The 26,744-nt window shown below is 38.1% G+C and overlaps 1 protein-coding gene across 1 annotated transcript in view; it reads left to right on the forward strand.

Moving 5' to 3' along the window:
* KIF21A (kinesin family member 21A) overlaps positions 1 to 15,501 on the forward strand; it is a 152,622-nt gene extending 137,121 nt beyond the window's left edge. Inside the window, exons 28-34 of the mRNA XM_012638488.1 lie at positions 2,756 to 2,892; positions 4,855 to 5,035; positions 5,457 to 5,621; positions 8,042 to 8,159; positions 9,773 to 9,943; positions 11,245 to 11,444; positions 14,224 to 15,501. Of these exons, the coding sequence (XP_012493942.1) occupies positions 2,756 to 2,892; positions 4,855 to 5,035; positions 5,457 to 5,621; positions 8,042 to 8,159; positions 9,773 to 9,943; positions 11,245 to 11,444; positions 14,224 to 14,317 (1,066 nt within the window). The 3' untranslated portion in view covers positions 14,318 to 15,501. The remainder of the gene's footprint in view (positions 1 to 2,755; positions 2,893 to 4,854; positions 5,036 to 5,456; positions 5,622 to 8,041; positions 8,160 to 9,772; positions 9,944 to 11,244; positions 11,445 to 14,223) is intronic.
* Positions 15,502 to 26,744: the final 11,243 nt, after the last annotated feature.

The following is a 26,744-nucleotide window of genomic DNA, read 5'->3' on the forward strand; positions in this document are numbered from 1 at the left end:
GAAACATAATATTACATAATTGAGGGTGCTGTTTAGTTTTTTTTTTTTTTCCTCTTAGGATTTGTGTCATTAAATGCACATCAAAAATAGCTCTTCTACAATGAATGTGAATTATTTTCTTTACAATCAGCTTTTTGGAATATACATACAAATATATTTTCTGTTTGAGAAGTAACAGTAGCAACCTACTGTTCATTAGAAGCATACCTTTTCAATATTTGAAGCAATATTTGTAAATCTGTTGGCTTTCATAGCTATGAATCTTATATGAACAAGATTTCAAAATGACAGATTCAGACTTTTGACAGATTCAGATTTCAGTTTTAACCTGGTTAAATTGTTAGATTACAAACAAGTTACTGAGCATTAGTTTTAAGAATCCAAAATTGGTACATGTATGCAAATAATAGCATCCGGCTTCATAACTACATATCCAGAGATAACAATTTCTAGTGACGAGAAACTCCTTTCACTTTTGAAATCATTGTAACTATACCATAAAAATAAATGTGTTTTTTCTGAGTCTAAATTTACTTGCTTTCAATTTCTGTTCATTAGTCTTTCATCAGCCTTCTTCATCTGTACCAGAATTAATCTAATACCTCTTTGTATATATGTGACAGCTCTTTAAATATTCAGCCCTTTTGAACTTTGCTATTGTATTCTCTCTCCAATGAATGTTCTTTTATCAGCTCAAGTTTTAGTTTTATCATCTCTCCCTTTTATATATGATATAATCTACAGATACTTTATTCTGCTTCTACTGTTTTGGAAAGCCTCCAAGATTTCGATGTTCTTAAAATGTGATGTCTAGAATTATATGCCATTCCAAATGTGGCATAAGCAGAATACAGTAGGTCCATTCCTTTCTTTCTCCTGAATTATTTACTTCTATTGAACAAATCATTAATAGCGTTGGTAGGGAAACCATAAACTGTTACTCCATTGATCTTGTATTCAGTAATGACAGCCCTTTAGTTTTTTAAACTTGGGCTACTATGAAGCCTCTATCCTACTTGTAGCGTTCTTTTCTATCTTTGATTTAAATTTCATGTTTAAATTTTATCCAGTGATTATGTTAGTGCTAAGTAGGTACATAAAATAAATGAATTTTGTTTCAGTGATTTTTCCAGGCAATAAAATAATATATCCATCTCTTTAACATATCAATTTAATAAGCATGCCATCTCTCTCTTTAGGGAAAGATTGACTAGATACTGAAGATATTCCAGATTGATAGTGACATTGACTCTTTAAGTGTGACTCTTTAACCACCTGTGGGACCACTTTACAACAATAGTTCCGTACTTGCCCACTTTGCCCACAAGGATATCATTTCAAAGTCTTATTGTATAGACTTTATTGGAGTCAACATACACTGTGAATACGACACACCCTAATTTGCTGCCTATTAACCCTGCAAAGAACTTCCCCCATGAGATTTGTGAGCCCATGTTATCTCTTACTGATGAGCATTTATTTTTAAGTGTTTATAAAATAATATTTGTTTAATATATTTTTCTCTGAGACTCAACAAGAAGTTTTACTCATTTGTAATTTCTGAAACCCACTTTTTTTCTCTGTTTTAAAAAATAAGTTCTACATGTTTTGTCCCTTTTATTGATCTTTGTGATTTCTTAGAATACTGACAATGATTTTTGCCTCCACAATGGCACACACTGGCAAAACCCTATGATATAATAATATAAAAATAGAAATACTTGAACTCATTCGATAAGTCTGCATTTTCAGCTCTAACTTATCTTGGGCTCCCCCATTTCTTCTTAATCATTTCTGCCCCTTGCATCTTAAAGATTGCTCTCTTTTATCAAGAAGATGCAAACAGAACAGTTTTGCTTTCTCCCTGTATTTGTCCTAATATTATGCCATCTGTCTTATATAATGGACATTGTTCAACATAATTATTCTTCCTGCTCTGAGCAAAGGTACATTTGGCTGATGTATTTATCATGTCTTAATTTGTTATCATCTTTAGCCCTCCCAACACAATTATTTTAATTCAGATTCTATCTTAAACTTTTTTAAGATAGGGACAGTGTTTTGATAATCTTTATATTTCCATGGTACATAGCCCAGTGACAAAAGCAGAAATATTAAATATATGAGAATGCTCCCTAAAGAGCTTCACTGTTATTTTAAATTCTCATTCTTTTTTTTTTAATCTTCTCTGAAACTTTTTTCTTTGAGTAGTTTTTGGTCTTTTTGAAACATCCTCCATTTAGAATACCTGTTCATGCAATCATTCCTGCTTTTTCTTCAATTTTTGTTTGAAATCTGCTTTCTTAGTATTTTAGGTGGTATGTATGTTATACTTTCTCTGGTTTTTTTGACATAGAATTACACTTTAGCGTGACATAGAGTCATGTCTTCCAGTTATTTATCAATTATGCTTCTTCCTTATTTGTCAGAATTCAGTATACTCACACAACTCCCAATATTGCTTCATTAAATGTTGAAGAGGTGAAATTGTTAATAAGAAAGTGTAGATGTATTGTAGATTTTGCTCTTCGCAGAACTTAACTGCTTGCAGATGCCAATTTAGTTGATGTAGTCCATCACTACTGTTACTATTTCACACTTTTCCTCTGTCCTTTTGCTTAAAAAAATAGGCAGGAGAGCAGTCTGTATTTTATTACTAATTATTTAAAGAAACTTCTTAAAGTTAGACAAAAAATAAAACTAGTCTCAAGATATTGAAGTGAATCTTGGTTTGTTTGTTTTTTCCTCACATCAGGGGCATAATTAATCCATTTCCTGCTTCAAAAGGAATCAGAGCTTCTCCACTTCAGTGTATTCACATAGCTGAAGGGCATACAAAAGCTGTGCTCTGCCTGGATTCTACTGATGATCTCCTCTTCACTGGATCGAAAGGTGCTAGTAATTATCTAACGCAGAGATTTAATAGGATTTTTTAAATGATGCAGTTTTTAACAGGCTCTAAAACTGTCAAACTATTTTAAGACCAGTAAGAATCTCATAATGTGGTTCAGCCCCTGAATTGTATAAAATATAAAATTATTGCATAGTTGGGAAGAAAGTAAAAGCTTTGTTGATGTTTTTGAATGCAATGGTCAGAGAATGCATCTCCCTACAGTATTTGGGCACCTATTGCATGCACGGTCCTGGATTTTGTAAATCAAGTTATATACAAATCTATAAAAGGACATGAATATGTATTAATACAATGTGGTAAAGAGAATTAGATGGGTAGCAAACCACCATTTCTTGAACACTTACTTATATACCAGGAGCTATGCTAGGCACTACACTAATATATCTCATTTAATTCTCACAACAACCCTAATGAGATACATGTATCATCTTGAAACTCAGGATTCAAGAGGTTAAATAATTTGCTCAGGTAAATTTAGCAAGTGAGTGGAAGAACCAGGATTGGAAATTTAGATCTACTCATCTCCAATCCTGTATTTTAATGCCTTTGGTGTAATTGCAAGCAAGTGGAAACCAACTATATATGCTTTGAAGAGTTATAGACTAGCAGTTTTGGGGATTCAAGAAAAGAAAGAACTTATGCCCAGCTGTGAGAAACAAGGAAGACTTTGACAAGGAGGCATTTAGGGTGAACCCTATAGGATGGTTTGGATATTGACAGGTAAGGATCAAGATTACAGAATAGCATAAGGAGAGACATGGAGGTAAAAGTGGAATATGTTTGGAAATTAAGTCCAGTTGGAAAAATAAAATATATATGTAAGAGAAGTGGTGGGCATCGAGGCTAGAAAGGTTAAAAAGGAAGCATGGACAGGAATTTGGGGAGCATGGACAGGAATTTGGGGAGCTAGTGAAAGTTTTTTAGCATTTAGGGATATTCCAAGATTCACTTTAATCAGCAAATATTTATTGCTCATTGTCTACGAGGGAAGTATAAAAATATAGCTAGAACTAAGAATAATGGTAAGCAATTCCCTAATTAAAAAAAATATGTTCTGTGAAAATGTCATCCTTTTTTTTTTCTTTTTTAAAGAGACAGGGTCTCACTTTGTCACCAAGGTTAGAGTGCAGTGGTGTGATCGTAGCTCACTGCAGCCTCAAACTCCTGGGCTCAAGCAATCCTCCCACCTGAGCCTCCCAAGTAGCTAGGACTATAAGCATGTGCTACCATGCTTGGCTAATTTTCTAATTTTTTTTGTAGAGGTGGAGTCTAGCTATGTTGCCCAGGCTAGTCTCGAAGTCCTGGCTTCAAGTGATCTTCCTGCCTCAGCCTCCCAAAGTGCTGGGATTATAGGTGTGAGCCACCAGGCCCAGCCTGAAAATGTCATACTTTTCTAATGATTCAAGTTAAATGAATACCTCTGGGATAATTAGATATTCAACATGTCAGGAAAACAAAATAGACAGTTTTGTGATTATGCTTTTGGGTCAAAAATAAAAATAAAATCCATCAATCATTGACCCTTAAAAGAGAAAGGTGTATGTGTTTATGAATGTGGCAAGTGTTATGAGGAGGGAGTAGTGTGACCAAAGCAACATGCTTTGAAGAGGCTGATTTGAGACTGCCATTTTAAATTCAGGGGCTATTTGAAGGAAGACTCTCTTGATATTACTATTTCAAAATTGTATATATTTTTTAATACCCCGTGATGCATATACCAGACATTCCTGACTTTCACCGATCCTTTACACCTACTTTGCTTTTGAACCTACTGCAGAGGGTCAAGGATACAGTTAAGGATGCCTGTTGCAAGTTAATTGAATAATAACTATTTTCGTTTCCTTCTTGTGGAAGAGAAATTATTTACATAATTTTTATTGTTAAGAGAACCTAAAGTAGTTCACATTAACCGTATTTCCTCTTTTTTGCATTTGTTTTAGATCGTACTTGTAAAGTATGGAATCTGGTGACTGGACAGGAGATAATGTCACTGGGAGGTCATCCCAACAATGTCGTATCTGTAAAATACTGTAATTATACCAGTTTGGTCTTCACTGTGTCAACATCTTATATTAAGGTGTGGGATATCAGAGATTCAGCAAAGTGCATTCGAACACTGACGTAAGTAACTTAAAGATAAATAACATAAGGAGTGAATAGCTTTTTTTTTTTTATAAAATATAAGAAAAGATAGGACTATAAATGCATTTTAATTTTTTTGTATCTGTCCACTCCCCAGAGGATGTTAAAGTGTTCGCTGTAAAAGCACAGATAAGAAGGGGGGAAAATAAAACTATTGACACAATAAATGTAAGAGCCTGGTATTAGATAAGAAGGAATAAATTATATATTTGATCTGTGACTAAGTACACATTTCATGTTTTCTCCCTCCCAAATACCAAGGTAGGCACTGTGCGAAAGGTGACAAAAGGACATGGTTCTTCTTGTTGCCTGAAGCTAGTTTCGTAGGAATTCAAGGAATTCTAAGCTGACCTCAAGTCCAGAAATGTGATGTTTTTTGCTTTGTTTTGTATCCGTTAAGGTCTTCAGGTCAAGTTACTCTTGGAGATGCTTGTTCTGCAAGTACCAGCCGGACTGTAGCTATTCCTTCTGGAGAAAATCAGATCAACCAAATTGCACTAAACCCAACTGGCACTTTCCTCTACGCAGCTTCCGGAAATGCTGTCAGAATGTGGGATCTTAAAAGGTAGAATTTTTAAGAAAATGTACCTCTTTGATAGGGCAAATACAACTTCAGACATTAATAACATATTAGAGCATATGAAATCTAATTGTTATAACCCCAGAAGTTAATGTAAAATCATAGTCTTTTCTATTCAGCACAACATGCCTAAATGTCTCTTCTGTCCTTATCAGCAAACTCACAATTTTCTCTTTTCTTTATCTCCATTGCTGGAGAATAAAAGGATATGGAGGAAAAACTGAATTGAAATGTTATACTCTCTTAGTATTTGTTCACAAATTGTGTTGTTTACTAGGAAGAGGCCAAGAGTCTCCTCCTTGTTTTTGAAGTACCTTTGAAATAATTATTTTTTTGTGACATTATTTAAGTGTCTTATAGCTCAAATTTTTTAGTTTATAAAGTTAATTTAATAACTTTGGGCATAAATACAGGATTTTTGTGAACATAAAATAAAATAAATGTAAATTATGAGGTATTAAGAAGATAAAATAGCAAAAAAAATGATAAGTTGAAATGTAGGGCATTACATCTTTCATTTGATTTTTATTTACTATGAAGTGTGAGCTTTTATCCTTTAGGCGAGTGTTAATTTTAGCTTCTTTTCTAGTTCTTAAAGTTTTGGCAGCAAGGCAACATTCATTTATTAGTTAACAAGTATTTTTGTTTATCTGTTTTAAGCATGAAATGAAGTTTATTGAGGAAGGACAAGATAGGTGTACAGAGCAAGAGCAAGATATAGGTTTATAGATTAAGAGCAAGATACATTCGCCACAGAATGATGAACAGACTCCTCTGTCATAACAAAAAAGGCTCAGTTAACAAGTGTTATTCAACACCAATGATGTCAGGCATTGCACCAACGTGGTAGGAACTGGGAATAAAGACTGAGCAAGACAAATGTGGTATCTACCTTCTCGAGCTCATCTTATAATGGTGGATAAAGGCAATTAAACAGGCTATACAGGATTCTGTAGTAAGTTTTCCAATTCAGGTAATATGGATACTTCTCATCCAGAAGGGTTTTATCATTGGTAAACCAAATGGATATTTATTTGAAAAACTTTGAGAAAAACTAGTGTTATAATTTGTAACATTTAAAGCATGTTGGAGCATGACTGAGAAAGTATAACAGACATAATTTATAGATAAATAGATGAGAGAGAAAGAAAGCAGAACTGCAGTCTGGAATACTGTATTTGAAATAAAATATAGAAAATTGAAAACAGTGCTTGTTCAAGAAAGTTAGAAAAGAGGTGAGGACTTAGTTTATTCTTGAAGTTATTAAATTTGACTTGTGGTAGGAACAACATGGGGGAAGACAGTCAAAAGTCATGATAAGGCAGACAAGATCCCAGCTTTTGAAAATCTTTATACTTTTTAATTTGCTGAAAAGTTAGATCTTTTGAAACTTTGTTGAATTCAGCAACATAATTAAATATAGATTCTTCTTAACAAAGTTATCTAAGAAACTGTGATATCCTAGAAGCTAAATATATCTCTGTATTCCAGCAGCTTGATGTGAGGTAGGACTGTGAAACAAAGGTTCATTGTTACCCCTGGACAGTTGACATCACACATTTTTCTAGCAGCCGGATATCTGTCCTGGTCATTTTCATATCTTTATAATAAATGATTAAATGTAATAATTGATGAACTGGACCACCTATTTTCTGATGTACACATTCATACATGTATATGTATGCACAGGTATATGTGTATACATATGTACATACATGTATATATATGATGTGTATATATGTGTATTTTTGAAAGTATGTGTTGTGTGTGTGTAATAAAATAATCTTACTTTCTCAAAATTGTTACTGATTTTGTAATTACATTAGTGATATAGTTGTTTTGTTCAAATTCCAAATTGGACCTAATAACATCAGTCCTATGTCTATCATGTGTTTAGACATTTAACAGATTAAGATTTTTATGGCCTTAGATTGGAGTTAAAATCAGCCATTTTTAAAAATTTTTTTCTGCTTTTTTGTTTACTACCTAAATGACATTAGTCAGCATTGGAATAACTTACTTAGGACTCTCCTTGCTTACATCATAGATTATTATGTTTGGCCATTTTTTTGACACTAATTTGAACAGAGTTTCATAGAGGTGGAGCCAAAATGAAAAAAGCTGGGTGTGATGGCACATGCCTGTAGTCCCAGCTACTCAGGAGGCTGAAGTGGGAGGATCACTTGAGCCCAGGAGTATGAGACTGTAGTGCGCCATGATCACGCCTATGAATAGCCATTGCACTCTAGCCTGGGCAACATAGCAAGATAGTATCTCTAATGAAAAAGGAAATGAAGAAAATTAGTAAATTTTTTATGCAAGAATGTGGATTATTTATGCTGAGACTTAGTCCCATCATGCTAAAAAATATTTTCAAACAAAATTACTTTTCTTTCTTTTTAAAGGTTTCAGTCTACAGGAAAGTTAACGGGACACCTAGGCCCTGTTATGTGCCTTACTGTAGATCAGATTTCCAATGGACAAGACCTAATCATCACTGGCTCCAAGGATCATTACATCAAGGTATGTATAACAGAGTTTTTGAGTTATAATTGCCAATTAAGTGATAGGTTTGAAGTATTCATACTCATGTAGGACCCCTTTCTCTTAGTTTTTCTTTTTCTCTTTTCTAGCATTTTCCTTTTCTTCCTAATCTTTTCCTTACACATAGTTTCCTATTTTATTGTCTTATTATTCAATCATATATTCTCATTTTTCTATAGAAGATAGGTTGGAAAGAATTTTTAGCCCAGTGTTCCAACTAATGTGTGAGTCTTATCAAATGTCGTTATCACTCTCTTTTATCCTAAGAATATTATGATCTCCAGAATAAAATTTGCAAATAAGGTGAGAAAAGATGCATTGTTCAATTCTAGAAATGCTGACAGAGGACATTCACGTGCGGGTCAGGAGGCCATTAGAAATGCAAGTCCAAGGTCAAGATAAGTTGTGACTAGAGATGTAGGTTTGGGAGCCATACAAATAGAAGCAGACATTCAAGGAGTTAAGGGTTGATGAAGCAGCTAAGGGAGAGAGAAGTTGACTGAGGACTACCCAAACTAGTAGGAATAAAAAGAGGATATAGTTAGAAAGAAAGGCAGGAATAATGTAAGTACACTTTCTAGAAACTGATTAAGAGTTGAGAAATGGGTTAGTGACTTGAAGTTAGAATGGTTAAGAGGAGAGGATTTTATATTCAGGAGACTTGAATATTTATATGCTTAGAAAATGCAGTTAGTGGAGAGGGAATGGGTGAAGAGAAGAGTGAAGTGGTGGCAATTGATAAGGGTGGCAGGAGGAGTTAGATCAGAGACATAAACATTGGAAAGAAGTAAGTGCACTTTAGCCTTGAGAAAGAAGGGATGGGTAAAAAGATGTTTGATGACAAAGGGAAACTTTTAGAATGAAGGGAGGGTCCAGAAAGTATATTTTTGATTATATTAACCTTCTCAGGAAAGAGTATGGGCTAAGAGAGATGAGGGCAACTGAGGAAAGAGAAAAGGTTTTGAACAGGAGCTTTGGGGAATTGGAGATGACCTCCCGGACTGCAGAGTTACCTAATAGTGATTAAATAACAATATATTGCTTATTTGAATTTCAACTGGATTGATAGGTAGCATATTTATTATTCAACATATGATTTGTGCACACATACATGAAAAAATCTGATTGCCTTTTTAAAAATCCTATAGACATGTGAGCATATGACATGCAAGCAAAAGTAGTTTGAGACAGGGCTCAGGTTCATCCTCAGTGTCATTCCTACCATGTAATTTAATTAACTTAGTCAAACGTACATAGCAACAAATATCAAAACAAAACAATAAATAACGGCCAAGTATGGTACTCTGTGCCTATAGTCCCAGTTACTTGGGAGGCTGAGGAAGGAGGATCACTTGAGCCTAAGAGTTCAGGGCTATAGTGTGCTGTGATCATGCCTGTGAGTAGCCACTGCACTCCAGCCCGGGCAACATAGCAAGACCCTGACTCTTAAAAAAAAAAAAAGAATAAAACCAATAAATAACAAAACAGTCATTTCTGATTAATATACATGTGCATGTGTTTCTATTAATGTACACAAATTGGTGCTTATTTGTAAGTTAAATGAGATAACTTTCTTTCTGCCTTTTTTTTAGATGTTTGATGTAACTGAAGGGGCTCTTGGAACTGTGAGTCCCACTCACAATTTTGAACCTCCTCATTATGATGGCATAGAAGCACTAACCATTCAAGGGGATAACCTATTTAGTGGGTCCAGAGATAATGGAATCAAGAAATGGGACTTAGCTCAAAAAGACCTTTTGCAGGTAATGCAAAACCTTTTCATGGAATGGAGCAGGCATTTTAAAACCACTCAGTGGTTTGTGTAAGAACTTGAAAAGCTTCTATGTAGATTTTTATTGTTTAGGGATAATATTAATCAGACCTTTCTCTTAAAAAATGTTTCATGATCACCCACCAGAGGCACTAATTGGGAGAAGGGAAACATTCAACATTTATTAATACCTTTTAGATAAGAGAAGAATAGACACTGGTAAGAACTGAAAAATCTGGGATTGCCCCATACATGTGTTTATTATATAAACTCGGCCTTGGAGTAGAGCAGTTGCAGTTTCTCATTATGTTTTGTTTTTGCTTTAAGTACACATATTATAAAGAGCACCAAGTTTAGCTGAAGTCAAGAGGAATATAAATGATTCCTCATCTACAAGAGTACTTTCATGCATCCAAGAGCGGTGGTTCTCCCATATCCTACAGAATGATAGTTGGGTTGAAGTATTGTGTCAATAAATTCAAATATTGGTGTTTTTTCCTAATTCCCAGGGTAAGAAATTAGTTAACAGATGAAATTATTCTCAGTTTCAAACTTTTCCTTATATATGTATGGGTATGTGTGTGTTGCAGTTGGTATCACTTTCCCGCTTACAGCCAGCAGATGAAAACAAAATGAACGAGTAGCATGAATATTAATAGAAAAAACTTTGCAACACATTCATATACTGTACTGTATTCAAAAGCTTTTATTAAAATACAGATACATTCATGGTTGTGATTTTTATATTGTGCATGTATTTATGTATAATGTATAGTCTAGTTTGATCTTATAATTGTTGTTTACTCATTATGAAATGTATAGATTATCTCTGGTCTTCTGCAAAAAACTTTAAGTTTCTATATTCTCTACCAAAGGTATAAGCTAGTGATTTTCTGAGGCAGTCTTTACCATCCACATACCAGGTTTTAGTTTTCAAATTTGTTTTATTAAATATATTTTGGAGAAAGGTGAGATATTTACTGCCCATGAAAAGGATGTAATATTTCAAAAATTCTGTATACTTTCAGTTTTTTTAGATTATATAGATTATTAACATTATAGGCCTTTAATACTGGTAATAATGATGAAAATTAGTGAGGCAAATTGGGAAGCAAATTACAGATTTATTTCTTTAAATCACTAACAGTGATTCCATAGAAAATGAACTTTTACAGTTTCCAGGCCATTTTAAGTATTGGATTTTATCAATAAAAACGTTTACACTTACTTCGGTGTGAAAATCTCAGTTTCAAAGGCTCGCCTTAAGCTGCTGATTTCTCTTTTTTCTCTCAGCAAGTTCCAAATGCGCATAAGGATTGGGTCTGTGCCCTGGGAGTGGTGCCAGGCCACCCGGTTTTGCTCAGTGGCTGCAGAGGGGGAATTTTGAAACTCTGGAACATGGATAATTTTGTGCCAGTTGGAGAGATGAAGGGTCATGATAGTCCTATCAATGCTATCTGTGTTAATTCCACCCACATTTTTACTGCAGCTGAGTAAGTTTTCTTATGTGATTTTTCTCTATATTGGTTGCTTGCATTCTGGCTTAATAAATATAAGTTGTGAATATCTAGAAATATTGAAATATGAAATATTCCTTGTATTATAGTCACTCTAATGTCTGTTTTAAGATGTCTGCTGAATTTAGGCTCCTAGATTACATGACAATATTATGACTCCTGTATTAGCACTCTTCTCCTTATAGGAAGCCTGCTGCCACATCTTTCCTTGGTAATTTTGATTTTTAAAAAATAACTTAGGGATGACTAATTTTCTAAAGATTTTTATTTTTGGAAAGGCAACAAATTTGCCATTCTTTATATTTAGAACAAATCATTTAAAAAGATCTCTCTGTGCTTCTTCCTTCCTTTAAAGCGTAAGTACATTTAGTCAAAGACTTTAGGGGAGCTTTATAGATTTATAGAGTTCTTTCTCTGCATAGATCTCTCCTCATTGTATTTGGCTTTGCAAATTCCAACTACTTGACTCTCTAGATTTTGTCTTCTGTCTCTTCAACTCAGTGATCCTGTGGTTCTCTGCCTGGGTTTTCCCTCCCTCTGCTGTAGTGGAAAATGCATCCAGGCAGAAAGCCAGGGCTATCGCAGAGTTCGTTTTCTTTGTTTCCCTTTTCTCAGGGATAATAGCCCTGAACTGCCTGTTTCCTACTATTTGAAAACAGTTGTTCCATATATTTTGTCAAGTTTTCTCTTTGTTTACAGTAGGATAGTTAACCTGGTGTGGGTTCCTCTGTCATGGCCAGTAGTGGAGACTCAATCGTCTCACACGTAGCATATCCAAAACTTAACTGATCTTCCTGAGAAAACTGCTCATCCCACAGCCTTCTCCATCACAGTTGGTGGCTTCTCTGTCTTTTCTGTGCTCAGGCCAGCCCTTTCATTCCTCCCTTTCCTTTACACTCCACTTCTAATCCATCATCAAGTCCTGTCGGCTCTACCTTTAAATTATATCTAGAATCTGACCCTTTCTCACCACATCATCTGCCACCTCACTAGACCTAATCACCGACCATTCTTGGATTACTACAGTAGCCTCCTAAACAAAGTGCTTTGCCCATATGTAGTCTATTCTCAACACAGAAGCCAGAGTAATCCTTTGCAAACAGAAGTTGGATCATATTCCTTCTCTGCTCGAAACCTTGCAGTGGTCCTCCCTTCCCCTTAGGGCTGAGGCCATACTTGACTTGACTTTCTGAGCAGCTGTTACCTCCCTTGCCTTACCTTTTAGTACCCTCTGCCTTGTTCCTTCTCTTTCAACCGAATAACCTCTTCGCTGGTCCTTGAACATTCTGGGCTCACTCCTGCCTTAGGGCATTTGCCAAACTGCTCCCTTTCTTTGCTTGGACTGTTTTTTCTGTCAGAGATCCTGACCTTCTTCCAAGTCTTTCCTTCTCTGTAAGAGTACTCTGGCCATTTTATTTAAGACTGTAATCTCTCCTGTCACCTAATACCCCCAATCCCCCTGCCAGGCTCCGCTTATAAGATACTTGATAGTTTAATCATTTATTGTGGGTTGTTGTCTGTCTCCTTTTGCTGGCATGTATGGTCCACAATGGTAGACAGTTTGAGTTTTTTAATTTTACTTTTTGTTTTTTAAAACAAACACCTAGAACAGTGCATGGCACATAGCAGGTTCTCAATAAACATTTGTTGAGTCAATAGTGGAATGGTTAAATGGGCAGATTAATGAACACATTCCATTGCTGCTATTAATGTATGAGTGCTGTGTGGGATGGCGAGAAGATAACTGATTAAAATCTAGAAAGTATGGGTTCTAATAAAGCTCTGTCTTTTGCTATGTAACACTGGCAAGCCACTAAACTCTTATTTTCCTTGGAATGGAGTACATAATCTCTGAAGTGCATTTTAACTATAAAATTCTATGGAAACTCTTTTTTTCTTTGACTTTGCGTTCATCAGGAAATTGGAAAAAGAAACATTTCTTTTAAGCCATGAGAAACATGTTAAGCTCAGGGACTAGTCCCAGTATCCAGCTGCTAGGTGAACAGAAACAAGTTTTCTAAGAAACACTTTTTCTCCTCGGTTTCTTAAATTTAAATTCTTCTTCAATTGGCAAATAACAATTGTATATATTTATAGGGTATCAGAAACACTTTTAATCTTCTATGTTATGTGCTAGCTGGAGTATTATTAGTTCGCTTCTCAATAGCCTCCTGCTTTTTGTGGGCTTGTTTGCTGATTTCACCCAAAGATAATTCTTCATCACTTTGCCAGATTCACCAACCCTGCCCCAGCCTCCTCCCTGCCCAGAAGCCTCGCTATAGCCTTCAGGTTGTTGTGCTCAAAGACCTCTGACCCTATGTCATTTCACTTCCTGTTTTTTGAAATAATGAGTGCAGATCCAATGTTAAGAGATGGGGCTCTGGAGCTAGATTGCCTAGATTCAAATATTGGCTCTGTCACTTACTTTGCTACCTGGGCTCAGGTTGCTCATCAATAAGAAGGGGATCCTAGCAGTACCTATCTCTACTGGTAGTTAAAGGGAATTAAACATGTTAATGTATGAAAGGGGCACATAGTACCCTAACAATGCCTGGCCTATAGTAAGCCCTTGATAATATGAGCTATTATCATTATCATGATATATGTTTTCTATACTTATAAGACAATGTATACTTTTACTTGCATTTATTAAAGGCCTATTTAGAAAATGTTTCCATGATAAATAATTTTAAGTGATTTTTCTTTATCTTTCTGTTCCTGTTCATATGTCCATTTTTACTTTATTGTTTTGTAGTGATCGAACTGTGAGAATTTGGAAGGCTCGTAATTTGCAAGACAGTCAAATCTCTGACACAGGAGATCTAGGGGAAGAAATTGCCAGTAATTAAGCATTAATGAAGATAAGTTATAAACTGTATACTGTGACAATACTCTGTTCTTTATGGAAAATGTTATACTGCATTTATTAGGCAAAAACTTATGAATGGGATTAACTGGAAAATATATCTGAATCCAGCTGCTGAATATAAATGGTATTGTAATAAAATTGTGTACTATCCTGTGTGCTTAACTTTAATGTTTACCAATATATATATACCCTACAATTGATATATTGCTTTATTCACACTTTTATTGTGGCTGGATTTCTGTGCCTAAATATAAAAAACACTTTCAAATTACTTGAATTACAAGATGTCTGCTTTTGTGACAGTCAGAAAGCACACCTGGAATACAATGCATCCCACTGTTAATGCATTCTTATAGTCTATTCAAGTGATTTACATATTTAAACATATTGGGAATGTTAGTCAAATTGTGGTCCACTTGTCAGGTATTTTTATTAGTCTATAGAGGGTTCCCAAGTTTCAAAGCACTTTTAATGTAATGGAAAAAATAAGATATGAGAATATAATTGATGATTTTTCATAAAGTGGAATTGACCTTAATCTACTAACAAAGAAGGTTAAACAGTTTGTGTTAAATGTTGGCATTTACTTGTATTGACCAAAGTTTTGCAGCTGTGCTATATTCTATGCTCAGGACTAAAATGCTGTTAAATTGTTCTTTTCTTAGTGCTGTGCATATATTCTGTGATGGTAAACATTGTTGATGTCCTAACTGAAATATATTTCGATCTATTTTCCTATGGAGTTGCTTCTATTATCACCATTTAATTTCATTTTTATTTAATAGTAGTATTTCCTTCCATTTTATCTAATTGTTTTATATGCTGCTAAATATATTTTAAATACACTATGTTTGCAAATCTTGGTAGCTATGATGATAACTATTATCATCTGTGGTGGGAAAAGTTATGTAAATACGTAGATTGTATAGAGAGACTATCTTGCATTGTGCCTGTATGAATTTTTAAATGCTGTAGATTGGATTTTGCAAAAGGATGTATGATATTTCCGTCTGCTCAGAATATTGATTTGTAAATTCTGCAAGTTTAATTTTTATGTAGATGATATAACATTTGAAAATATTGTGTTATGTGATTATTTTCTCCTGAAAATATTTGCTTGTAAATGAACACCTAGCTAGGGCTTAAATAAACATGTTGCTATGATTTCTTTTTATTTTATTGTTTTTTTTCTAATTGTAAGAAAATGATCAGTGTTTGCAAAACTTGGTTTATCTGTATGTGACATAAGGAAAGGCAATTTTTTGGTTATCTAACAATTCATATATGTTCCTTTCTTTAAAGGCTCACTAGACATGAAATATTCTTGAAAAGTTTGAACTATAACCTAATCTTGATGAGCCGTGGAAACTCACTGTTTAGAGGAATTAAATTAAACTATGTAATTTAGGGATTTGAATACAGATGGTAAAACAAATAAAATATGATTCCCAAAAATGTGAGGACAGTGGTGACCTCAGTTACCTTGAGAGGAGAGGGGGTGGATGGTAACTGGCAGTTGTCACAGCAGGTGAGTTCAGTGGGTAAAGGAGGTGTGAAGGGTGCTTCTGGGTCCCAGCAACGTTATATTTTGTGACATGGGCCCTCAGTGTTACCTAAGCATTCACTTTATATATACACGTTAAACCGTACATGTATTAATATTTCTCTATCCTCTTGTATATGTGTTCTATGTTTCATAACAAAATAATTTCAAAAGACATTTTTTAAGGAACGGATTTTCCTATAAAGACAAAACTCAGCTACTTTATAATTTTGCTTCCTGCCCTGAAGGGAGGTACTATGCCAAGACCTGAGAAAGACAATCAGGACTATTTTGAATTTCAAGTCTAGTTGCAGTGTTTCTTTGTGCAGGACTATTTCCCAGTAATTCGTTAATTTGAGAATTAATTTATTCAGTAGATATTTATTGAGCATACATGGGGCCAGGTATTGGGGATGAAAAAATAACAAGAGTGAGATGACACTTACCCTCTGAGTGGAGAGAAATAATAAAAACAGCACTTACGTGACAGCTTGGTAAAAGCTCAGAGAAAGTCCAGGGTGCCTTAACACCTATTAGAGGCACCTAATCCTGACTCCAAGTTGAATTAAAGGTCCTGAGCACCGTGTTTGCTTGTGTAAAATATAAATGCCAGTGTCTGTTTTGCCTTTTAAATGCTGCTAGAGGCTCATGTAGGGTGGAACTGATTCAAGTAATTCAAAAGAATGTGTAAAAGTGGCAGTCTTCTTAAGGAACTTACATTTTAAAACGTAACCTTAACCCCAAAAGATCCCATCCAGGAAGGTTAAAATATTCTTAAAACAGTTGCAATAAGTGCCTCTAAAACTTAAAAGTGGATTAAGCTTCACTGTGTATTAGATATATGCCTTGTCCCCCCATACACACAGAATAGCCTCTTCTTTTTTTGAAGAGGTATGTTTCTTCTTTCAAATCCAAATCTCTGCAAGTAGACTAAAGAGTAATGAAAAAAAGTTTTGCATATGAATTCAGCCATACCTCATGTGTCCACATTTATTTATTTAATTCCCTGCTGGTTTGGAGTCTTTTACAAAATTTTAAATTAAAATCATCAACATGTAACAAGTTGTTCCATGCTGCTATGTTTTTTTCCGCCCAAGCATTGTCCATACCTTAACTCAAAATCATTTCAAATTCTGTTTTCAGTCTCAGAATAGGTTGTTTTCCTGCTTTGTTGTTGGGGATTTGATTTTCCAACTACTGTATAGAATATTCTGGTATTTAGGATTTTGTATTTGCAAATTACAGATATTTCTACATATGAACATTATGACACAAAAATAAGAACTATTTTCTAGTTTCTAACTATAACAAGATACTTGACCAATTTTAAAATATAGCAGCTGCCATTAATCTCTCCTCTTTTTTTTTTGATGAGGATAATAATTGTAATAGCTGACACTTACTGAGCATTTCCTTTCCCTTTTGTTTGATAGAACATCCTCTTCAAGGAGGGGAATTTAAGATGCCATTGATGGTCAAAAGTACCCAATTTCAGGGATGTTTACTGTGAAGATACGGTGTGCCGCCTAGAATTGATGAAATATAGGAGTATTATAGGAAATATTGGGAGTTTCTCTCTCAATCTTTGAAAGTATTCTAATTGACTCAGTGTTACCTGGGAGAGATGTGTCTATATGTGCAGTTTAGTAAGAGGCAGTTTGAAGGAATTTGAGGAGTGGGTCAAACAGTAGCTTTCTTGAAAGTACTTTGGTTGAAAATCACGGACGGGTTTTCATCTACCTTTATCTCAGGTAACAGAAAATTGAAAGTTATTCTCTCTCTCTCTCTCTCTGAGAGGCAATTCTTGAGTTTCAGTTTAAAGAGGTAGTAGTGAGGAATAAAAATAGAAAGGAGAGGGAGAAACAGGATTCAGAGAGAGTAATGAAGGTTAAGTCAGGGACTGGATAATACCAGACCTATATGCTGAGTTAAGGAGTTTGGACTTCAGTTTATCACAGTGAAGCCAAGAAAGGCTTCTAAACACGGCAGTGACAGATTATTCTGTCTGGTAGTAACAGATTGAAAGGGACAGATATTATACATGGGAAAACGCATAGAAAACTGTTGGAATAATCCAGGTATAATGTTTCAAGACATGGAAGTAGGGAAGTGACCTTCAAAATGGAGAGGAAGTTCATGGATGTGAGGGAGAAAACACTCCAGTTTAAAGGACTTTGGGGAAGTGGGAGTAAGGGAGGTGAAGGAGCTCACAGATCTGTTGTTGGTTAAGTGGACGCATGTAATGTCAGAACAAGAGACGGAAGTAAAAGTCTAGAAGTCATCCTTGATGCCTCCTCACTCATGTACTGTGTCTGATCTTGCACTGAATCTCTCACATCTGTTACAACCTTACCAGGTTCATTGCCCACTGCTCAAGAGGAGGCCAATGTACTGAGACAGCAGGGGTTACAGCAGAGAAAGGGTTTAATATCCCAGGCACCATGCAAGGAGACAGGAGGAATTTCTCAAATCTGTCTCCCTGAGAATTTGGGAGAAGGGGTTTTTAAAGAAAGTTTGGTGGGCAAAGGGCTAGGCAATTGTGTCTACTAATTGGCTGGGTTCGGGAGGGAACCATAGCGGTATAGAAATATCTTCTTTGCTGAGTAGGTTCTTGGGTGGGGGTTGCAATACCAGCTGAGTCAGTTCCTTAGTATGGGCCACTGATCTGGGTGGGTCAGCCTTTCCATCAGAATGCAGGACCTGGAAGATATCTCAAAAACTAGCCTTAGGTTTCACAAGGGTGATGTTATCTATGGGAGCAATGAAGAAAACTAAGAATCTTTATGACTGTAAGTTATATGACTCCCGAGCAGCAAGCAGTTATAGGACAGCAAGCTGGGGAACAATGGCTGGTTATATATATATTTCCCCTACCACAGTTCCCACCTTGTGGCCCTTTACTAATTTTATAAAGGGCAGTTTTACATCTCACAACTTTCCCTCAATCTCCACTGCTATTACATACCATCATCTTTGCTTCTATAACCCACTCCTTTGTTTCCTCTCCTCCACTCTGATCAACCTTCCAAACTTCTCCAGAGTAACATTTTCCAAATAAAATTTTATTCTGGTTATCTTCTGCTTAGAACACTTCAGAGGATTTCCGTGGTTCTCTGGACAAAGACAAAGGGCTTTGGGGCTCTCTGTGCCCAAGCCCTCGTGCACTTTTGTTGAGCTATTTACAGAGTCTTTGCACATAGTATATCTTCCCTTTGTTTGGTTAACTCTAACCCATCTATCAGATCTCATTTCAAGCATGCCTGTCTCAGAAAGTCATGATCCTCAAATACAGAGCAAATTCCTTTACAACAAAAACCTGGGTCCCTTTCCTTTGCATAACTTATGCCAGTTTATAATTAGTTATTGTGTTTATTTGATTTGTGTGCCTTCCTCGCCTTGTTACAGCAAGTGTTATAGTGAGTGGTCCCGAGGACAAACCGAGCGGCACATGGAGAGTTGGAGAATCAAAGTTTATTCGCTGGCAGGCTCAGAGGCGCCTCGCCACCAAATTCTGAGCCCCATCTACCCGATTTTTCCCACTTTTATTAAGTTGGGGTAGTCTGAGGGATGGGGTCTCAGGTGCCTAATGCCTGCCAGGTAATAGGTTAGTTGATGTGTCAGGTAATAGGTAAGTATCATGCTGATGCACCAGGTAATAGGGTAGTTGATGCACCGGGTAATAGGTTTAGTGTTATGCTGATGCACCAGGTAATAGATTAGTTGATGGGCCAGGTAATAGGTTAGTATCATGCTGATGCGGGTCTTCCGTGAGGGGTGGGGGTCTCAGGTGGCTGTTGTGCCAAGTAATAGATGGGGGTTTTCCTTATCAACTTGACTTCCAAATTCTTGAAAAAAAAGTCTGTCATATTTTGTTTACTCTATATCCTCTGCATTTAACACAATGCCTGCCACATAATAGGCGCTCAATTAATATTTGTTGGTTACAGTAATGAATTTATTTTAGGGGCAAGATCATGAGTTTTCTTTTGGATGTCAGGGACTAAGATGCTTGTAGGGAATCCAAAGAAGTGTCTATCAGCCAATTTTACAAGAGGGCAAATTCAACTTTTTCAAAAATGAAGAAAAAGTTAGACAACGGTCAGTTGAATATTTGAAATAGGGCTTCATAGCTTTGCTCACAAATAAACAGTTACTAATGTTAATCTGCCAACAAGATTTTTTTTTTAAATTGAAGCAATGAAAATGTCAACACTGAATATTTTACAAAGAAACATGCTAAGTTGGCAGAGATTTCATACTTCTGAAATTTAAGAGGAAAGTTTAAACACTATAATCCTGTCACTGAAATGTTTAAGAAATATGATCATAAAGGAAGAGTTCTGTTTTAGAAAAAGAAAATCAAAATCTCAGGGCCATCCCCCCAACTCCTTATGCAAAAGAGAAGGTAAAGGCCTCAGGCACCTGTGAAGAACTGGCCCCACAGATCATTTATTAAGGGAATTCCTTGCTGACCTCCCATAAACAAGGATATGCAAATTGTAACTATGTCTAGCTCCTAAAACTAAAGCCTGTTCAATTCCAACTGAATTTCAAGTTCATCTTTGTAGGTAACAAAACTGGAGATACAGAATCAGACATTCTTCCACCTGCCCAGGGACAGCTGCATAATTGATGCTTCCTTCACTCCCTTTTCCCCTTCTAACATTTTCCTTATGTTATGTAAAATGTAGATTTCTTGGGCTTCATAAGAATGTAACCACTTTGCCTCATCAGCCCCCTGCCTGATCTTTTTCATGCTCTCTGTATGCCTTTAAAATGCCAAAGTTTCAGACTTCCCTTCAGGAAAACCAGCCACAGCTGCAACTTGTCTGCAGTTCGTGTTTTTCCAGGTGCATCCTCAACTTTGGCTTAATAAACCTCCATCAATTGAGATTTTTGCCTTAGTCACTTAGTTGTGCTACAGCCCAATCAGGCTGCATTGCCAGCTGCACGGAGAAGAGCTAATACACTAAAACAGCTGGGGTTGCAATGGAGAAAGAGCTTAAATATCCCAGAGCCTCAAGTGAGGAGATAGGAGGAAGTTTGCAACTCTGTTTCCCTGAGAATTTGGGAGAAGGGGTTTTTAAAGATAGTTTGGTGGGCAAAGGGCTAGGCAATTGGGTCTGCCAATTGGCTGGGTTTGGGGCGGAACCAGAGGCATATAGAAACTGAGTCAGTTCTTGGGTATGGGTCACAAGACTCATTGCGGCAGTTCCTTGGTATGGGCCACTGGTCTGGGTGGGTCAGCGGATCCACTGGAATGCAGGTCCCGGAAGATAGCTCACAATCTAGCCTTAGGTTTTACAAGGGTGATGTTATCTATGGAGAAAGTTAAGAATCTTTACGACCATCAGCTATGTGACTCCTGAGTAGCAATTATAGCGAAGCAAACTAGGGGACAATGGCTGGTTATTGTTGTTAACTATGTCTGCACATTTGCAGAGTTTAGTCCCCTATCATAGTTCTGATAAGGAAGACCCTCATCAATCTATTACTAACCTATTACCTGGCTTCTGCAATTGCATCAGCCACCTGAAACCCCACCCCTCGGACCACCCCAACCTAATAAAAGTGGAAAAAAAACCGGTAGACGAGGCTCAGAATTTGGTGGCAAGTTCCCCCTGAGCCCGCGGGCAAATAACCTTGATTCTCCGACTCTCCATATGCTGCTTGGTTTGTCCTTGGAACCACCCACTGTAACACTTGCTGTAACAATTTGGTTCCCTGACTGGGAAACTGACCACGCTGGCCCCTTGAAGGCACCGGTTCAGGGATGGGCATGGCGGCCGGTGGGACCTCGCCATAGACGCGAACTGGCGCCAACCGCCATCTTACAGAATATCTTCGCTCCTCGGGAGCTCCCGCCAGCTGCGGGTCCCGAACTCGCCAGGACACGCTGGAGGGAGGGACAAGTCAAGTCTGAAGGCGTGGGACCAGGTAAGGTCCCAGGACCGTCTGAATCAGGGCCCTCAGGGGATGGAAGAGGAGCTTAATCACCTCCTGAGAGCAGGGAATTCCCAGGGCGGGAATGCATAACCTCTGCCTGTCTGAATGTGTGAGTGAAGAGTGACTGTGGTTCCACGGCTACGGCCACGGAACCTGAATAGGTCCTCACCTGTGGTTCTGTGGCGGCGTCGTACGGCCGTGATTGACTCCCCTAAAGAGAGTGACCAGGCCTGGGGTTTATACGGGCACACCTTGGCCAAGATGCACCTAAGTTCCCGCCAGGGATGCAGCCAGGTGGACACCTGAGAGAAACCCCCCTCCCCACCTTTGTCAGTTAAGCTGCGACACCGTTCAATGGTCTGGGATGGGTAGCGTAGAATCTAAGCCTACAGCCCTTAAATGCATGTTAAAGAACTTTAAGAAGGGTTTCACAGGAGATTATAGCATCACACTGAGTCCCAGTCGACTTAGGACCCTCTATGAACATGAATGGCCCACATTCGGCGTCGACAGGCCAGCAACAGGAACCTTAGACCTCCCCACCATGTGAGCAGTTTGGGGAGTCATGACTGGGACTCCTGGCCACCCCCACCAATTCCCTTACATAGATTCATGGCTAGAGATTGCTCAGACCATGCTGCCTTGGGTCCAGTTCTGTGCTAATAAGGAACAGAGAAGGATTTTTGTGGCCCAAAGGACCAGAGACTTCAAATTGTCCAAACCCATCTATCAGGAAGTTCCTGAAGAGAATCCACCACCACCACCCTACAACCCTACCATGACACCTCCTGAAGTACCTCAGAATCCACCAGACACCCCACCACCGTCAGTCTCCCCACCGTCAGGCCATCAGTTCCAGACCAGCCAGGTGTTGGCACTACCATCGCCCACCGGCTATGGCCAGCTCAGGCCCCAACTTTGGCCCTCCAGATGCCCCTGCATGAGGTGTGAGGTCTGATGCAGGTTATGGGTGATGGGTCCATTCAGCCAGGTCAGCCAGTCCTGTATTATCAGCCCTTCTCCACCACTGACCTTCTGAACTGGAAGCACCACACCCCACCATACTCTGAAAAACCTCATGCCCTCATTGATCTCCTGGAATCCATCTTTCAGACCCACCATCCCACTTGGAAAGACTGCCGCCGGCTCCTTCTGACCCCTCTTAACATGGAAGAATAACACTGTATTGTAGCTGGGACCCAGAGGTGGCTCCAGGACCAGGCTCCAGCAGGGACCTTGGACGTGGAGCAGAGGGCACAGAATGCAGCATCCGAGACTAACCTGAATTGGGATTTCAACTCCCCGAGCAGATGTGAGGCACTTGGAAGGTATCAGGAAGCTCTCCTCCATGGGGTTCAGGAGGGAGCCAGAAAACCAACCAACATGAACAAAGTTGCTCTGATCCCTCAGAAGCTGGAGGAATTACTGAGCGAGTTCTATGAGCTCCTTTGTGAGGCCTACTGAGTCTACACACCCTTCAATCCAGAGGCAGCCAAAAATCAGCAGATGGTGAATGCCACATTTGTTGGACAGTCCTATACTGATACCTGATGGAAACTCCAGAAACTTGATGGGTTCACTGGAATGAACATCACGCAGCTGATGGAAGTGGCCCAGAAGGTCTATGTTAATTGAGACTGGACCACCCAGAGAGAGAATGACAAGAAAATGAAACAGAAATCCACTCTCCTGACTGCTGCCCTCGGAAGACCTGACCCAGCCAAGAGACCTGGCCCACAATGGGAAGGACGACCCAGGAGACAAGGGACCCTGAAGCCTGACCAGTGTGCTTATTGTAAGGGGATTGGTCACTGGAAATATAAATGCCCCAACAAGAGAAACCACCCACCGCTAAACAGGAACCTGCCTAGGGGCTTCCAGCAGGAGCTGGAGACCCAGGACCTCATCGGTCTCACTGGAATCCACTCAGAATAGGACCGACTGGCTTCCCTGACTCTTGGCCCCGGGGAGCCTATGGTCATAATGGAAGTGGGGGGCTGACCAATAACGTTCATGGTGGACACTGGGGCAGAACACTCTGTGGTAACAACCCCAGTGGCTCCACTTACAAAGTGGGAAACCACTATTGTGGGAGCCACTGGAACTCTAGTAGCTTGACCCTTCTGCCAATCCCAAATATGTCAGATGGGGGCCACCAGATAAGACATGAATTCCTATATGTATCTGACTGCCCCGTTGCCCTCCTAGGTCTAGATCTCTTCACAGGGGGAGGAATTGCTGCCGGAGTAGAAGCAGGAGTAGGTGGCCTAGGAACATCCCTGAGCATCTACCACAAGTTGTCCCAAGAACTAAATGAAGACACGGAACAAGTAGCAGATGCCCTACTGTCCTTCCAGAGTCAAGTGAACTTACTAGCAGAAATAACCTTACAGAATAGATGGGCCTTAGACCTACTCACTGCTAAAAGGTGGCAGTGGGGGAACCTCTATATTCCTAGGGGAAGAGTGCTACTGCTATATAAACCAGACAGGAGTAGTAACCACAAAAGTCAGGGAGTTAAGAGAGAGAATCCAGAAAAGAAACAAGGAATTAGAACAAACCTGGGATTTTGACTCAGGACAATGGACTTCATGGCTACCACCTCTGGCCGGGCCACTAATAACCATTCTCCTCCTTGTCACTGTAGGCCCCTGCATACTGAGTGTGGTTATAAAATTCGTAGGGACAACTGTAACCCAGAGATCAACAGCTCACATGATGGCCTTACGAGGCTATCACCCACCAGGAAATGATGGCCTATAATAGACATATAAGGGCACCAGAGGGAGGAATGATAAAGAAGACCCTCATCAACCTAATATTAACCTATAACCTGGCTTCTGCAATCACACTTACCTATTGCATCAGCCACCTGAGACCCCACCCCTCAAAAGATCCTCATCAACCTAATACTAACCTATTACCTGGCTTCCGCAATTGCATCAGCCACCTGAGATCCCACCCTTCAGACCACCCCAACCTAATAAAAGTGAAAAAAAAACCTGGCAGACAGGGCTCAGAATTTGGTGGCAAATCCCCTCTGAGCCCGCTGACGAATAAACCTTGATTCTTTGTCTCTCTGTGTGCCACTTGGTTTGTCCTCAGAACCACTCGCTGTAACACTTGCTATAACAGTTCTCACCTAGCACCCCTTTATTAATTTGTAAAGAATGGTTTCACTTGAGTCAATAGTTTCGAAAGAATCACACAAATGATTATAAAATGTGATAAACCACACAGTAAGGAAGAAAAAAACTTTATTCTCCATACTAGATATATTAGTGAATGATGGGAAGAACTTCAAATGAATTAATTTCTTTCATTATATTGTTATGATATGATTTTGAGAAGAGTGAATGAGATGATGAAGATGTCAGAAATCAAGAAAATGATCAGTATAAGAGGTTAAAAGCATCATGAAAATGGTGCTTTCCTGTTTACTCAAGTAAGGTTCATCAAAAAAAAAAAAGAAAAGAAAAGAAAAGAAGTCTCCCAAATAAATAGGGCAATGATGACAGCATAACAAAGAATTAGTGTTCATTCACACACTTATTTTATAATTTATTTCCCACAATTAAAGAGAAATATTAACAGGTATGAAGACTTAAAGGAAAAGCTGCAAACCTTACAGCATTTGGTATAATTTCTTCCTTAAATGTTTGGTAGAATTCACCAGTGAACCCATCTTGGCCTGGTGTTTTCTGTTTTGGATTTTCTGCAGTTTGAATGTGATATATCCAAGTATAGGGAGGGGTTTTGCGTTTTGTTTTGTTTTGCATGTGTTTGTGTGTGTGTGTGTGTTTTGCGTTTATCCTGCTTGGTGTTCTTTGAGTTTCCTGGATCTGTGGTTTGGAGTCTGATGTTAATTTAGGGAAAATTATCAGATATTATTGTTTCGAATATTTCTTCCATTTCTGTCTGTCTCTTTCTCCTTCTGGTAGTCTAATTACATATGTGATATACCTTTTGCAGTTGTCCCACAGTACTTGGATATTCCAGAGTTTTTCTTTTTCTAGTCTTTCTTCTCTTTACGTTTCAGTTTTGGAAGTTGTTTACACATCCTCAAACTCAGAGATTCTTTCCTCTGTTAATGTTCAGTCTACTGATAAGCCTATGAAAAGCATTCTTCCTTTTTGTGACAGTATTTTTGATCTCTAGAATTTATTCTTGATTCTTTCTTAGAATTTATATCTGTTTATTAATACATTACCCATCTGTTCTTGCGTGTTGTCCACTTTATCCATTAGAGCCCTTAGCGTATTAACCATTGTTATTTTAAATTCCCTGTCTAATAATTCCAACATTCCTGCTGTATCTGACTCTGGTTCTGATGCTTACTTAGTTTCTTTATACTGTGTTCTTTTGCCTTTTAGTATGCCTTCTAATGTTTTCCTGATAGCTGGACATGTTGTGCTGAGTGAAAGGATCTGCAGTAAATAAGCTTTTAGTAATGTGGTGGTAGGATGTGTAGGGAGGGGAAGTGTTCCATAGTGAGCCTGTGTGCCCCACCCCAGGGGTGGCAGGATGGCTAGAGGAAGCCGGAATTGGGTATTTCTCTTCTTCCAAATGAAAGGCTAGAGTGGGACTTGGGTATTTCTGTTTCCTAAGGTTAGTTGGGCTCTGATAAAACTCCTATAGGTTAGACTCTGGTAAAAGAGTTTCTCTTGAGGACAGGCCTTATTAAGAAGAATGGAATGCTCTGGAATATTTTTAAATGGCTACTTTCTCCTCCACCTGCTGAAAGCCTGGGGGATTTTTCTCTAATCTGCACTGTAAGAACCTGGTGGAACTCTTGGAGATAAAACTCACCAAAGTGAAAGGCCTCTGTAACTGGGTCACCCTAGAGGTTTTTTTTTTTTTTTTGAGACAGAGTCTGGCTCTGTTGCCTGGGCTAGAGTGCCGTGTCGTCAGCCTAGCT

This window comes from Propithecus coquereli, unplaced genomic scaffold, assembly GCF_000956105.1.
Source record: "Propithecus coquereli isolate 6110/MARCELLA unplaced genomic scaffold, Pcoq_1.0 Scaffold13, whole genome shotgun sequence".
NCBI classification, from domain to species: Eukaryota; Metazoa; Chordata; class Mammalia; order Primates; family Indriidae; genus Propithecus; species Propithecus coquereli.